The sequence below is a fragment of the Apaloderma vittatum genome, unplaced genomic scaffold (assembly GCF_000703405.1).
Source record: "Apaloderma vittatum isolate BGI_N311 unplaced genomic scaffold, ASM70340v1 scaffold28285, whole genome shotgun sequence".
NCBI lineage: Eukaryota > Metazoa > Chordata > Aves > Trogoniformes > Trogonidae > Apaloderma > Apaloderma vittatum.
The window spans coordinates 39,065-54,056 of NW_009716983.1; the positions used below are offsets into that span (position 1 = coordinate 39,065).

The 14,992-nt window shown below is 42.3% G+C and overlaps 1 protein-coding gene across 1 annotated transcript in view; it reads left to right on the top strand.

Annotated features, from left to right (window-relative positions):
- Window positions 1-2,946: 2,946 nt before the first annotated feature.
- LOC104274197 (endothelial PAS domain-containing protein 1-like) overlaps window positions 2,947-14,992 on the top strand; it is a gene marked incomplete at both ends in the record, with an annotated part of 13,448 nt that continues 1,402 nt past the window's right edge. The window contains 2 exon segments of the mRNA XM_009869746.1: window positions 2,947-3,142; window positions 14,557-14,697. Of these exon segments, the coding sequence (XP_009868048.1) occupies window positions 2,947-3,142; window positions 14,557-14,697 (337 nt within the window).

The window sequence follows — 14,992 nt, forward strand, 5'->3', positions numbered from 1 at the left end:
AAGGGGAAATGCTCAACAAGCAAATTGTTTATTTAAAATGATAATGGGTGAGCAAGAAGGTCTTCTTAAAGCAACAGGCTGATTCCAGTTCTGGAGCCCACAGTACAAGAAAGATATGGACATGCTAGAGCATCTGAGAGAGTTGGGATTGCTCAGTCTGGAGAAAGGAAGGCTCCAAGGAGACCTTATTGTAGCCTTCCAGTATCTCAAGGGGGCCTACAAGAAAGCTGGGGAGAGGCTTTTTAGGCTGTCGGGTAGTGATAGGACTAGAGGGAATGAATTAAAACTAAGAGATGGGTCAGTTCAGATTGGACGTTAGGAAAAAGTTCTTCACCATGAGGGTGGTGAGACACTGGCACAGGTTGCCCGGAGAGGTGATGGAAGCCCCATCCCTGGAAGTTTTTAAGGCCAGGCTGGACGGGGCTCTGAGCAGCCTGATCTAGTGGGAGATGTCCCTGCCTATGGCAGGGGGTTGGAACCAGATTATCTTTACAGTCCCTTCCAACCCTGACAATTCTATGATTCCTCCCCTTGTTTTCGGACAGAAAAAGCTCTCATGCAGCGTGTAACAAATGAATTCTCTCTGCAGAGAAACTGAACGCAATGCTCAGAAGCAGTGTCGAGGGAAAGCGTCTGTGGCGCAGAGGAGCAAACAAAACCTCCTTCTCTGCACATAGCATTAGTTATTAGAAACCTTGAGCAACCTATGGTTAACGAAACCAGCTTGTCTTATTAGCCACCTTTCAAATTTATATTTGCAGAGGTTAGCAAAACTAAATATTTTTCTTTGTAGCCATAGTGGCGTCATGAGAGACCCTGTCTTATACAACCCGTTTTTACGACGTGAATTGCAACACAGCTTTGGCCTTGGTTCCCAAAGTTTTGTATTTAAACAAGAAGGGATTGGATCATGTTTTGCCCAAGTTGGTTCTAATGTGAAAATTATGGGCTCTAGATTTAGAGCAGAGCTCAAACATTTATGGTTCAAGTTAAAGTTTCCAAGCTGCAATTGGAAATTCTCACAAATATCACCGCATAGTTTTTGTTCTGTTTGGTTTTGTTTTGTTTCTACTCTTTTATTTTGTTGGTAGAATTAGAAGCTGAGAAGATTTGTTCCCCATCTAACATCTTTATAGGCACGTTGTAGACACGTTTTTCTTTAGAGAGCAGGTTGTACCTCTGAAAGAGGCATCGGTGTCAGTAGTTCTCATGACTCTCCTGTTCCAAGCCCCAGGAGGACACAGGGTGTTTTCTGCTGTACCTTCTTGGACATCTGTATGGAGTCACTTTTTTTATGTGGATGTAGCATGACTTTTAGTTGGCAAGGATAAAAGCAACAAGTTGGTGTCACCTTGTGAACATCTGATAATTTAGTTTCAAACTGGAGCAGGTTAGTTTTCGTTCCAGCAATGCCCCTGAAGTCGTTATCAAAGCTGGATCCTGCTGTTACATATCTGAAATGTGTGTAGGTCTCATCTTGTGCATACCTCCTGTAACAGATGCCATGTTAGAAAATATTGACCTCAGGCAAAATAATTGTGAAAGAGGTTTGCCGAGGACTGATCGTGGATCTTGAGAAGATACCATAAGCATTTATTAGGCCCTCTTGCCATATTAGCACACCCACCAGGGACCATAAGTGTATGCTCAGCTTCAGATGTTTTGTGGCGCACAAGCCCTACTGGGGTATGAGACCAGTCATGACTGGAACAATTTCTAGGATTAAGTGATGCAATTAATATTTGTTTTCTTCATCATCTTCATGAAAGAATATATGTAGCAAAATATCCTGGTTTGATATGATTATATTTTTTATGGTTGATCAATTTTTAGTTTATAAGTTCATTATTTTATACTATTTTATACCAGCGCTGGAAAAAGAAGATTGTAAGATGCTTCGTTTTCAGGCAGCCTTGCAAATGGGGAGTTGCCACTGGTGATTCTAGAAATGACTGCGCAGCCACAGGAGCAAAATGCTGGGGTTGGTCATCTCCATGCCCTGTTCTGTCATCATCCAAGCCCTCCTGTTTGCACTGCTACAGTATTACGGGAGAGTGCCTGAAAAGAAATACACTGTGGGTCAGTATCCTGGTGTGGCTGAGGTGCAAAACCTCAGCTTGTGCAAGAGAAGGCAAATTCTGGTATCAGCAACAGTATATCGGGTTGAAATAGGTAAGGGTTTTGAATGGATTCGGGTTCTTCATATTCTGAAATAAGAATTGTACTTTATAAAAGAACCTTAGAGTCGGTAAAGTTCTCTCTTAAACTATCGTATCCCAGATCCATTATAGATGCAGCCCTTTATGTTTCTTGCATGTTAAATTTAGCTTTATGTTCCTTGGTGGCTTAATTTTGCATACTTGCTTCATAAAATGCCTTCCCCTTTATTATTCCCTGATCATCTGCTCTCTGCAAAGTTTAAAGGAGGCTGGTTCTATTGGTCATGTTATTTTACTCAAGAAGGAACCTATTTTCATAGACAATGGAGAAATTATTAATTTTGTTTTAATGCTGGGTACAGCCACTGAAATTCTACAACGCTGTAATATCTGAGACACAACCACACACACTGCTTTGAGATGGATTGTCACTTTGTCTCAGAGTATCTTTTGAGTAAATTAATTTAGATTGAATGAACACAATTTTATCTTTAATGTTTCCTGAATCCCAGGAGCAATAGTTTGCTATTTCATTTTGAATCTCTTACCTAAGGCAGATCTTGGTCTTGTTACACTCCATGAGAATTCAGGGTGTCCAAAAACTGACTTGTGTAGAAACAGAGCCCTTTCCAGATGTGGCAGTCCTCTCCTAATTCCTGTTTTAAAAAGAACAAATACACATTAGAGCCTGGTGGGTTGACAGAATGGATTCATTGCTGAGAATATTTACTCTTGTCAGTCATGAATTGCATTTGAAGAAATGCGTTTTCCTTTCTCTACCTACTAGGAGTAGTTCCGAACGGAGGAAGGAGAAATCGAGAGATGCAGCAAGATGCAGAAGAAGCAAAGAGACTGAAGTTTTCTACGAACTGGCACATGAGCTGCCCCTGCCCCACAACATCAGTTCCCACCTGGACAAGGCGTCCATCATGCGCCTGGCAATCAGTTTCCTACGCACTCACAAGCTTCTGTCTTCAGGTAAGATCTGGCTTGAAGATTATCCGTGTTCTTCTCCAAGTACTGTGTCCTAAAGTGAGAATAGGACACAACCGCTTGTGCTGTGAGGATACAACTAGATTTTAACATAGGTTGGTGCGGGGTTTTTTTTGTCACAATTATGTGTATTTTCATTGGAATAGAGAAATTTGAGTGATACTAGTCATAGAAGATCTTCATTACCAAAATAGCAACTGATGGAGTTTTGCCTCTCTAAAAAAACTCTCAAAACGCTTGAATGTCTTTTATTAAGCTCAGTTACAAGACTTTAGACTTTTAATAATTCATCTTAAACTTCCATTCTGAAAAAAGTAAATTTTGAATTGGCGTGGCAAGCATATTTGTTACTGTGCACTCAAAAAGCAGCTGTGGAGTTCTGAAAGTCCAGTATTTCATCTGAAAGGACTAAATGAGCTGATAATGAGTGATAGGTAAGTTGTTTATGACGAGGTAGATGGAGATAGCTAAAGCAAACAACTTTTAACTACTTGGTGTAAATGGATTTTATGTAATCAGAGTTTTGCTTATGTCGGACTAGCAGGAAATGTGAACCAGCGTGATTTTCATAACCTGTGAAAAATGATAAAATTAACAGTACTCTCATTTTGCGCCTGTATTTGAATCATCACTTTAATGGAAACCTGCGGTCTGAGTAGCCCAACCAATGAAAACACGTTTCTGGCAGAACTTTCACACAGTGACCTCTACGTGTTGAGAATACGTTAACAAAACAATGCCTGCATTGTTTGTGAAAGGTAAACCCAACATTTCATCTTACCCTTCATTAATGGCAAAACTCCCAATAAGGTCACGATTGCACTTCCTTTCTTCAGAGAAGTTGAGTCATAGCATAACAATTACTTTAAGAAATGGTATTGGGAAGTATCTCATTTTGTGGAAGAGTATGCTGTTGGTTTAGAGTTGGGCAGCCTGAAAGATACGACAAAGTAATTTCCACTTCTGGGTGCTCTGTAGTTTTTCATGGTGGTGTTTTTTGGTTCTGCTAAGATTATTGTATAAAATTTGGGTATTTTCATCTTAGCTCATAGAATCTGATTTTAACACTTCTCTGAAAAATTTATTTGCTGAGCAGCATTTGGAAATCATCTCTGATTTCATCATGTAATTAATACTTGAAGAAGTAAATGTTCTTAAACATGCCATACCCCAAGCCAATTTGGTTTTCTCATAAATATTCAACTTCAGCTTTTCAAATATTTATATGGCATGAACCAGAGACTGACAAAGCATAGGAAAAGCAAACTTCGGAAGGGCTGTAACAGGTGATATAATATGTGTGTCTGTGAAACTTGACATGAAATAGTTTGATGCTATCAACATCAGGAAAGACACTTGCTTACCTGGAAGTTGCTAAGTTGAAAGTGAACTTTTTCAAATAAACTTAAATTTCTTGGTGAGGAAAAAAATCTACAGATAAAATGTGTGTTTTAGTGGTTATGTAGTGTTAAGGTTTATGCTTGTGTCATTTGATAGTGATGACAACTCAGTATATGCCTATAATATGCATACATCCACTTACATAATGTTTCTTCTGTGATAGTGTTTGAAAAGCAATGTAATTCACATAGCTGCTTTACATTCTCTTGAAGTACCACCAGGATTCAGCTGTTAGAAGGGAATCTCGAAATGAGACATTAAAATAACAACAGGGTGTGATTTAATATTCCAGGCTTTGTGTTGGTTGTTTGTTTAGCCTTAAATCTGACACGCTTTCCTGGTCTAAATATTGAGTAAATCGTCTCATTAAAATTTGTGTATTTGTCAAATGCAGATTTGTCCGTTGCTGAATCTGTGGATACTGAAGATGTAGATAAAGGTTTTAAGATTTTTAGCACTAACATGCTGAGAAATTGAACTTGTGGTACTTTAAAGAGACTGATTTTCTCGAAAAGATGGTTATCGTTTTTTGACAATGAGAATACACTCAAATGAAAGAACTCAAGCCAGAAAACTGGTCTTTGCTTGTAAAGGTCTTATCTGCTACTTAAAATCTTATGAGTATAGCTAACATTTAAATTAGCCAAGTGGTGGTTCAAGCCGACTGGGACAAAAAAACACACGGTCTGCAGCTCACTCTTACCCCCACCCCGGTTTCCACAGTGATGTGAAGGGAGACAAGTCAACTAAAAATGCTCAAGGGTTTGAGAATAAGAATAAGGAGGGTAATAATCTAACATTTAAGATAACTGGTAAAGAACCAGAGCAACTTGTGGAGAAAAAGATAGATTTAATTCATCACCACCATTTACGAAGTAGGATAGTGAGAGGAATACATCAATAAATACGACCTGATCTTAATACATTTCGCACCCTCCCACCTCTTCCACTTTCCCGGCTACCTCCTCCCCTCCATCAGTGCAAGGAGGGCAGGGGGTGGAGGGTGCAGTCCATCTGGCCATTACTCATTGTCCATGGTAGCTCCTCCCTGAGAAAGAGGGCTCCTCGCAGTCTCTCCTCCATGCCACGTGGTGTCCACCTCATAGGAGACAATCCTCTTCCTCCTCCTGAGTCCCTCAGGGCCAGCAATTTCTTTGAGTGTGTCCCTCGCTGATGCTTGGTCTCCCTCCCATCTCGCACGGGGCTCTGGATGTTCTCACCACCATCGATACCCTCAGCTGTCAGGCAATCACCTTGCTGCTGTCTCAACCACCACGGGCTTCAGGGAAAGGTCCTGCTCTGGCAGCCTTCTCCCTCTCCTTCTCCTCTGGGTCTCTTCTCTTTGTTCTCCTCTCAGCTGCCCCTCCTCTAACAGAAAAACTCCCCAACATGAAGGACAGGACAGCTCAAAACAAGACCAAAAGAGAGGTAGAACAATGGGGTCACCTCTTAAATACCTTGATGGCAGAGGCGCTGATTGACCTGGCCCTGGCCAGAGGCAGGTCCAACTCCTACCTGGGAGTGGGGGAGGCTCTTGAATCTTTCCACGAGTCTACCCTCACTTTTACAGAAAAACCCAGCAGACTCAAACCCATGACTAAACTAGAAAGCTGAAAATTTAAGCCCTCAGTATTTGAAAGATAAAATTTATCAGGCATTGGAGTAAAATGTCATCAAAGTGTTTTCATTATCATTATCAGGATGATGACTTCAGAGTACTAGTTCTTCCTCATGTGACTGCCCAACGGTTCACACTTGCTGAGGGCCCTGAGACTGGCAGATGTGGAGTGCTGCCCTGGGCAAAGGAAATCTCTATCAGTTTGAGAACTGTTTCTTGCTCACAGGAGGCAAGGCTGTAAAATTGAATATATGTGTTTCTGACAGGTGAGCTTTGTTGACAAAACACTGCCTTTCAGGACTGATTAACACTACTGCTGTATAATAGTTTCTTAATATAGGTGTTGCTTGACAGGTGCTGTTTTTCACAACTATTCTTGTGAAAGCAGAATTCAGGTCTTTGATGGTGGGCTTCTGAAGAATATCAGTCTTTTTAAAGGCTACTGACATTCACTGGAAGGACATCTGATTTAATTCCAAGCAATAGGTTTCTGATACAGCTTTCGGCTCACAGATGAAGAGGTTTGCTTCTCGTCATGTTTCAAGGAGAGCATGGAGCAAAATGGACACTGGGTTTGTGGTGATACCAGTCTGCACCCTGTTCTCCCATGTGCTCAAGAACCTTTCTGAGCCCCAAGTGAAGCTGCCCTCATTTCACATGCATGCTTAGCAGTCTGGATGGAATGTGGCCATTAATTCTGTGTTGCATTTGAGGAGCCTGACTTGACTTGACAGGGAGCATGGGGGTTACTGTCTGACAGGTGAACCAGGGAGTGGAGAGCTGCAGTGTACATTAGAAGTAAATGCCTGCCCCAGCCCACAGACTTTGTGTTATGTTGTCTTCGTGGAAATAATTTTGATTATTTGGGCTAGACACTTAGTGTAGGCTGGAATCAATCTGGAATAGTTGTTCTGTCATTAATTAAGACATTAAAATAACCTTTACTGCATGTTTATATATATCTACAATGTCACTAAAATAAGCTTGCAGTGCAGCTTGAAAAATGGCAGTAAAGAAAAAAGTGCCACTCGATTAGCATTTTTGTTGGTTTTATTTGGTTATTTTTATTCTATCAAAAACTTCTGGTCCACCAGGTTTTATTTTACATTACTATTTGTGGGCACGCTTTTCAAATGTGAACCCATCTCCTCGTTTCGTAGCAGCCTTGCTGGGAGTGGAGAGAGCAAAGCTCTTCCCGGGCTTTCTGCAAGCTGATGCTCCAGATGGGATTTCAGAGATGGCTGTAGGCAACTTGCCAGCCTCAGCCTGCTGGCATTGAGTGTCTCATGCCCCTTCCTATTATTCCGTGACTCGGAATGGCGCTTTTCACTTGTGTAACTCGGGCTGTTTTACTAGCTGCGTCTGTGTAATGATTATTTATCTGACCGCAAGCCAAGGCCCAGGGAGATCTATGCCCACATTATTCCAGCAGGTGAATGGCAGAACCCGCAAATCTGAGCCCTCATTGAGAGCTCCCCTGCTACGTGCCTCCAAGAATCCTGGCTTCTGGATCGCAGGGCGCACGTCTCCTGCAGGCGTTGCACAGGGTCCGAGAGCTTGGCCCTTGTATCCTATCATAATAGGAAATAGCTGGTTGTATATCTCAGAGTTCAAAAGGGTAAAAAATACCAGGTTTTGCTTTATAAAAGTTGCTGCTTTACTTAGTAACACGTTTCCCTTTGATTTTCACAGTAGGCAATTCTGTGTGGGAATGTTGGAGAGGAAGCCTTTAACATTTAGAAATGCGGGCTGTTCGTCTGACGACCTGATTGAGATTAGTATCGCAGGAAGCAAACTGAAACAATAGCTTTATAATACTGTTTCCATGTTGTGCGCAGAACAGTACATGGTATAATTGGAAAGCGAAGTAGAAATATCATTTAATTATGGTAATCTTAAATATTTTTCAAGGTGTCTCCTAATTCTGTTGGCATAATACATTTTTGCCATTGTCACATTCAAATGTCTGGGATAAATTTAGAACTCGATCCTTTGTTCGTTTCGAGTAAAGGTTTTGATCCCATAAAGTTGCTGCTGAAAATAGACAGTTTGCTTATTGGTAGTGGAGGTTTTGGATTTGACATCTTGTGTCCTTTAGTATAGTCAGAAAAATGGATAGCAGTACTTGCCCACTATTATTTTCTTGTATAGCTAGTAAACTAGCCTTATGCTTTTGGGGAGTTAATAGATGGCAAAAGAGAAATAACTGTCTTTTGCTAAAGAGTGGTTGTTGTGGTTAACAGTTAAGGTTGTGATAGTTGTTAGGTCTCTTTTTGCCTGAATATGAGGAAGAGAATCCACTGTAAGAAGCCTGTGCAGGCATGAAGATGCAGTGTCCGTAAATTTGAGTGTTTATTTGAACGGCGCTGATGCTGAAGGCATTACAGGAACCAGAACTCTTTGGTAACAGTGAGTTTCTGTGTGCCAGGACTCCAGACTTTTGAGTCAGGCTAATCAGGCAACAAATACAGTTTTATCAGCTTTCTTTAATCCCATCCCAATTGTGTGGTCACCCGGGTGTCATTTTTGTGCAAAGGTCCAGCAAAGGAAACTGGCTGGGAGTTGCTCCTGTGCAGGCAGACAGCGGCAGAAACAGGGAGGGAACAGGGAAGCGGACGGGAAGTTGTTTGGGAGAAGGGAGGCCACGAGGAAGCCAGTGTGAAGTTGTTTCAAGGGAGGGAGACAACAGAGCCGGAAAGCCAGCAGGGAGCAGAAGGGAAAAAATAGCGCTTTTTTCTAGGCTTTTAAGGGAGAGGACAAACTGTAGAGAGCAGTGATGTGGGCATTGTTTTTGAACGTCTGGACAAGCTGCATCTGATCTCAGACCATTGTGGCAAAAAAACCCCGTGCTTTAAAAATAGCGTGTCTCCTTGTTTGCTTTTATTAAATTGGAAAAATAGTTTTGTGCCAACTGTACTACTAGGAATGAGAGCAGAGCTGGGTGCTAAACACTTCAGCTGCTTGAGGTGACCTCCTTTTTCTTGGAAGGTGCACCAGGCAGTCCCACAGGGTTGGTCTGATGGATGCTGCCTCACACCATGCAACACCAATGGCTGCAGGACTTGAAGGTGCTTCCTGGGAGCAGCATCTGAATGATTTGGCTAGATGCAAACTCTGTGATCAGAACAGTACAAACATCAGTGTTTTCTTTATTAAAGTTGCTTGTGTACTTGGAGATAAGAGCCCTTCCTGAAGCTTCAAGTTTGAGTGGCTTTTTCTTGATGTACTTGGATGGAAGGCTCTTATTGAACACGTTGAAAATATCCTCTTGGACAGGATGTACTGCCCTCTCAAGACAGGAAAAAAAAAAAGTTGCTTTCCTTTGATGCAAAACAAGAAACCAGGAAGAGACAAGTCTCTGTCTCGAAGCTACTCTCTCTGACGCAGGATTGAGCTGCTATTAGATCTTCCTTAACTTTTGCCTACTGACATTGGACAGTTTTTACAACCCTCCTCTAGAGTGGCAACTGAAGCCTGGAGTCTATTGTGTTCAATATTCAAGCAACTTTCTGGTACTTAAAGGAGCCAGGATGAGAGATAAAGTGATGGAAATTCTGTGGAGGTGATGATGTGACCTCCAACAGAAACCCTTTTTATCACTACCTCTAAACTGACTGAAAAGACCCCTCAAAAGTCAGATCAAAGGTGTCTGAAAAGAGTATAGGCTGTTTGGTAGGAGGTTATTTATACCTGAGAAGTTATTTCTTGTAAGGAGAGCCTGATTTTTGAGCCTTCAGACTTGTTCCAAGAGGTTGGACTGAAGGAAATGAGCAAGCATCTACGGAAAAAGTGTTCTTAAACTTGAGAACAGTGCACATCCTGACAGTAAGAATTAATCAAAGCTTGTTTACAAGAGCTATTTTTAGCATAAAAGGTTGTCATAAACACTGCATTAAGCATTTGCCCTTACAGTTCAAAGTTTCTTGTTGATGAATTAAATTCTACTTTGGTGGTTAGAATTGTTTTTAAATAGAGCTGATTAAAAAATACTGATCAAAATTTAATACAGACTGAGACATGGACTGAAAAATACTATGTCAAAAATATTGACGTGTCAGAAATATTGCTGTGGGACAATATGAACAGCAGATGACCCGTCAAGCTTGGGATACGGGACAAAGGAACTATTGCTGTGTTCCGGGTTCTGCTGCAGCTCTGACTGTCACCCCAGGAAGGCCACTGCACATTTCTGAAGCTCTTATGTCTTCCCGCATCTCCTGATCTCACCAAGACAGGGTTTCTCCCTCCTTTATAAGCTTCCCAGTGCTACGTGAACAAAATCTTGGCCAGGATCCATAAGTGTAACTCTAATATGAACAATAATATTACAGCACTTCATTTTGCTGATTGTGCTATTAATTTGTAGTTAAACTGGCATATTTGCAGTCCAGCTTTCTCAAATGTTTACCAGCTGCAGCTGAATTTTCTTATCCTAATGCTCCAGCCCAGCCCTGAAGTAAATGAATGAAGAACGTTTAAAGCAAAGTGAAAGACAATCAGGATTTCTGAGAGCAGCTTGCAGTGGCCATGCCTTTATTTGGTTTTCTTCTGCAAAATAGATTCTTTCTAAAGCAAACCAGATTTTCACTAGTGGCAAGAACTGAATTGCTTCTGATGTATCGGTGTCCTAATGCATGTGTCTCTTCTGTGTTCGTAGCAATTTTCACAGGAGAGAGGGAAGCTATAATGCAGTATCGGCAGCCATAAGAGGGACTGTTATTTATTATTTATATGACTATAATTATGCAAAGCTACCTGACTGGGCATACTAGGGCCACCGCAGTGATGCCCAATGTATTTTTATTGCTGCAGACTAAGGATCTTGAGGTCGCTAGTGTGCTTTCGGGGGTTTAGCGCAGGTGACACCTCCTGGGGCCGTGTGTTTGCAACCACCAGTTCACAGAAGCATCCCTGGGTGTGTGGGCTGCCCTGGGCAGGCTGCCAGGGGGTGCCCATGAGATTGGGCAAGGAGTAGGGGCAGCAGCAGGAGCAAAGTGGCCCCTGGAGGTATTTGTCACCTACTTCTATGTGCCTGATAGTGCCTACAGTTCCCCTGATGCAGCTGCTTCATCTGAAATGTGTGCCCACACTGTACAGTCCTACAAGAAAGGGCTATTTTCCAGCTTCCCCTTGCCTTCTGTGGCCAAGGCTGCCAAGGAGTAACAGAGCATGCAGTGGGGTTTATCGAGTTATCAGGGAAGCTGGAGGGTGACTGCAAAACACCTTGGTCGTGCTTTTGTGTTATGTGAGAGGGGGGTGCACAGTAGCACAAATCTGCTTCCCTCCTCTCAGTCCACATTACAGATGCCTCCAGATAGATAAAGGTAACTTTAATTAAAAAAAAGTTGAACTCTAGACCCACAAAACCCCTTAACTTTGTGCTTTAAAGCTGACTATACGTTTAAGTGTTGTGCTCAGCTTGGGCATTAAGGGTTTGAACCTGCAGCCCTGATGTGAATGATCCTATGTCCTCTCTGTGTGTGTTTGTATAAGTAATATAATTTATATACATGGAAAAGCAAACTTAATCATCTGATAATACAAGTAAAGTGTTTGTCTTTCACTGTTGGAGGCATTTAAGAATACAAATGCTTTGAATAGCCTTCCTGCCTTTGAATGGTCATGTTTTGTTAATGCAAACTTAATGAGCTGGGAAAAAAAATGGAAAGGAGGGTCTGGGGTTAGAGCTGAAAAGTCATTTTTTTCTCTGAACCCACACTTGGCTGATTGTCTTGGGCTATAGCCATGATCCCTGCTGAATAAACCATTTGTTTGCTTCCGGAAAAGTAAAAAAAGACCCTTGACATTCTTTACACAGCAGAAACAAGCTTAGGAGCAGATGGTCACTTACCTTTTTATTCCCCTCCCCCCCCCAGATGTCATTATGGTCAAAGTGCATACTATTTAAATATATTATTGTGTATTTTCTGTGTTTTAAATGCTAGCCCTGATGTAATTTCCTGAAGTCTGTTGCCTTGTACTCAGGAGGAACTGGCCCCTGCGCGTGTAGTTGGAATTGCAGTGCGGGGACACAAAATGATAAATCCACAGCCTGTGCTGGCCATGCCCAGAGAGCACCTTCTCTTCCCTGCCACCAAATGATTGCATTGCAAAGCAAAGGATGATAAACTGAGGGCTCCCAATGGCTCTAGGGCCGAGCCCATTTACTCCCTTGTTTGCCTGTTGAGTAACAGGCTGCTGACAGGCTCCTGTGAGGGGAGCAGGAGGCTACTGTAGCAGCAGCCAGCATCATTTTTGTCACCACTCATCTATTTCCAACAGTGGCTCAGAGGGCCCTGTGTTGCAAGTGCTCATCCCTCTGTGCTTGCTCAGTGCCCGTCTTTGGGCAGTGGCAGGTGCAGGAGGTATATAGATCAAACTCAGCCTTTAATCATAACTCATCAATGCTTCAAAGTGAAAACTGCATTAGTTTGACTCAGCCTCTTCCCTATAAAAAAAAAAACAAACAAAAAAACAAATCCAAACCGCTTCTAATAATGTTCTACAAAGTAATACCCCATTCTTGCTTCTAGACTTTTTCCAGAATGAGTATTCTGACAAGAAGCATGAAGGGAAATGATGAATGTGCTGTGTCAGGGAGGAAGAGAACGAGAATGAAATACTTCTCTTGAGTGCTAACAGTATGTGTACTGGAGAACAAAAACTGTGTGCTGACATTGCAACACTAAACCAACAAAGAAGAGCAGCTTCTTCAAGAAAGCCGCTTAAGAGTCCTACTGTTCTTACAAATAAGGCTGATGCAATTACTTTGCTGAGGCCTCTGGCCAGCAAAGTCAGTGGTGGCCCAGCCTGGAGCCCTCTTCTGCCACCAGGGAGGGGCAGGGACAGCAGCATCGCTGGAGCTGCTCACATCATCCTTGCTGCCTCGGGCTGAGAAGCACATTTGATCTAGATGGGATTTACCCATGGCCTTGTATCTTTAGCACTGTATGGCTGGAGTTGGTTATTCTTTATTCTGAGGAGTTTGTTTGGTTTACCCCCCCACCTCAAATTCAGAGCCTTACCATGGCATGTATTTGCAATGACTGATCGCAAATGTGCAGGCGAACTGACAAAACTATAAAGATAAGCTCCACTGCAGCATGTCTGAGGTACACAAACCAGAGGTGATATCTGTAAACTGTTTTGGAAAAAAATAATCCCAGAAGTTTCCTGTAAAACATGTCAAGAAATTAATGGGCCATCTCCTACACAGAAATTTTTCGATACTTGTCCTCTACAAATGTTCTCCTGCAGGCTCCTTATTCATGGAGTTGACACATGCTTAATGGCGCAGAAGGGAAGGCAAGAGTGCCGAGTGGACACTCATGTGACTGGAATTAGGAGAAGCAATGCCTCCCCCTCTGTCCTTGCCTGCGGCTTTGCCTCCATGCTGGCTCTAATCACAGGAGACGAGCAACGTGGAGCACACCTGAGGACACCTCAGCGCCATCAGTTGTCTCTACAGCACAGCCAAGATGCAACAGGAAAATGCCTGACAAAAAAAAAAAAAAAAGCTTTAATAAATATTCTAGCATGGCCGTAGATTAGCACAACAGTGGCATGTCTATCCCAAAAATGGATAAGATGCACTGGGTTCATGAACCTGCCCAGGCAAACACATGAGGTGTAGGTGAGGCCTGAGGCTCTCCTCCGTGCGGGACAGGAGAAGCCTATATGGGTGACAAGTTTGGTGGAGCAGTGCCCAGGGACTTCTGATGTCTGCAGGTGAAAAAGCAGGCACTGAGGGGATGGATCTGTGTTTTTTCCTAGGAATACTGAGATTTATGGGATGAAAGAGAGATTCCCCCAAAAGGACTTCAAGGGAGTATTTTTCTACTTTTTCTGCTGAAGGTAGTGATAATAGATGTCTTCATAGTGGAGAGGTCTATTTAGGCACACTTTGTAGGAAACAGTATTTGAACTTCTTAGAAAACTTAACATGATGGAAAAGTCATTTGTTAGACGTTTGTTAGGAATGCACAAACTTAACTTAATTTCTCTAAGATTTACCCTGTGCCTTGTGCCCATTAGACACGATGTTGCAGGGGGCCGGAAGAACGTGTGTGAAGAAGATGCACTTCAGCGTCTAGGTAGAGAGGTGTCAGGTACTGAAAGCACATCTTGCAGAAACATGCTAAAGGTGAATAGAAGGTCTGTTGCATTTGCCAAAAAGTTTAGAAAAATATCTCCTGCCTTTCTGGTGATAAGGACATCCCTTTCGTACACTCATCAGAAGGCCCCACCAGAAGGGATTTGTGGAAAGGAAATTCTAACAGTGGAAAAATACTTTGTAACTGAATGTGCTTGCATTGAAAAAGGCTGGTTAGGGTGCTAAACTCTTCACGTGTTTTTTTTTCTTGTTTTTTCTCAGTATGTGCTGACAACGAGAATGAACTAGAGGCAGACCAGCAGATGGACAACTTGTACCTGAAAGCTTTGGAGGGATTTATTGCTGTGGTGACACAGGATGGAGACATGATCTTTTTGTCAGAGAATGTCAACAAATACATGGGCCTTACCCAGGTAACTTATTCCCTAACGCTTTCCTGTCTTTGTAATATAATTCCTAGAAATTAGTCCTATGCCTAAATGCAGAAAAATGGCTGCATGTCAGAGCAAAAAAAGACTGAAAGTAAAATGTCTTGTTTCTCAGGCAGGTACCCTGCACACTAGACAACAGTGGGGTTTTTTTCCCCACTTCCTTCCTGTCATAGTTCTAGTGGCTTTGGTGGCTGCCAACTTGCCTTTCTAGATATTACCATGGAGAGGAGAATGGGTATTTATTCAGCTTGTGCCTTACACCGTGGGACAGCAGGAA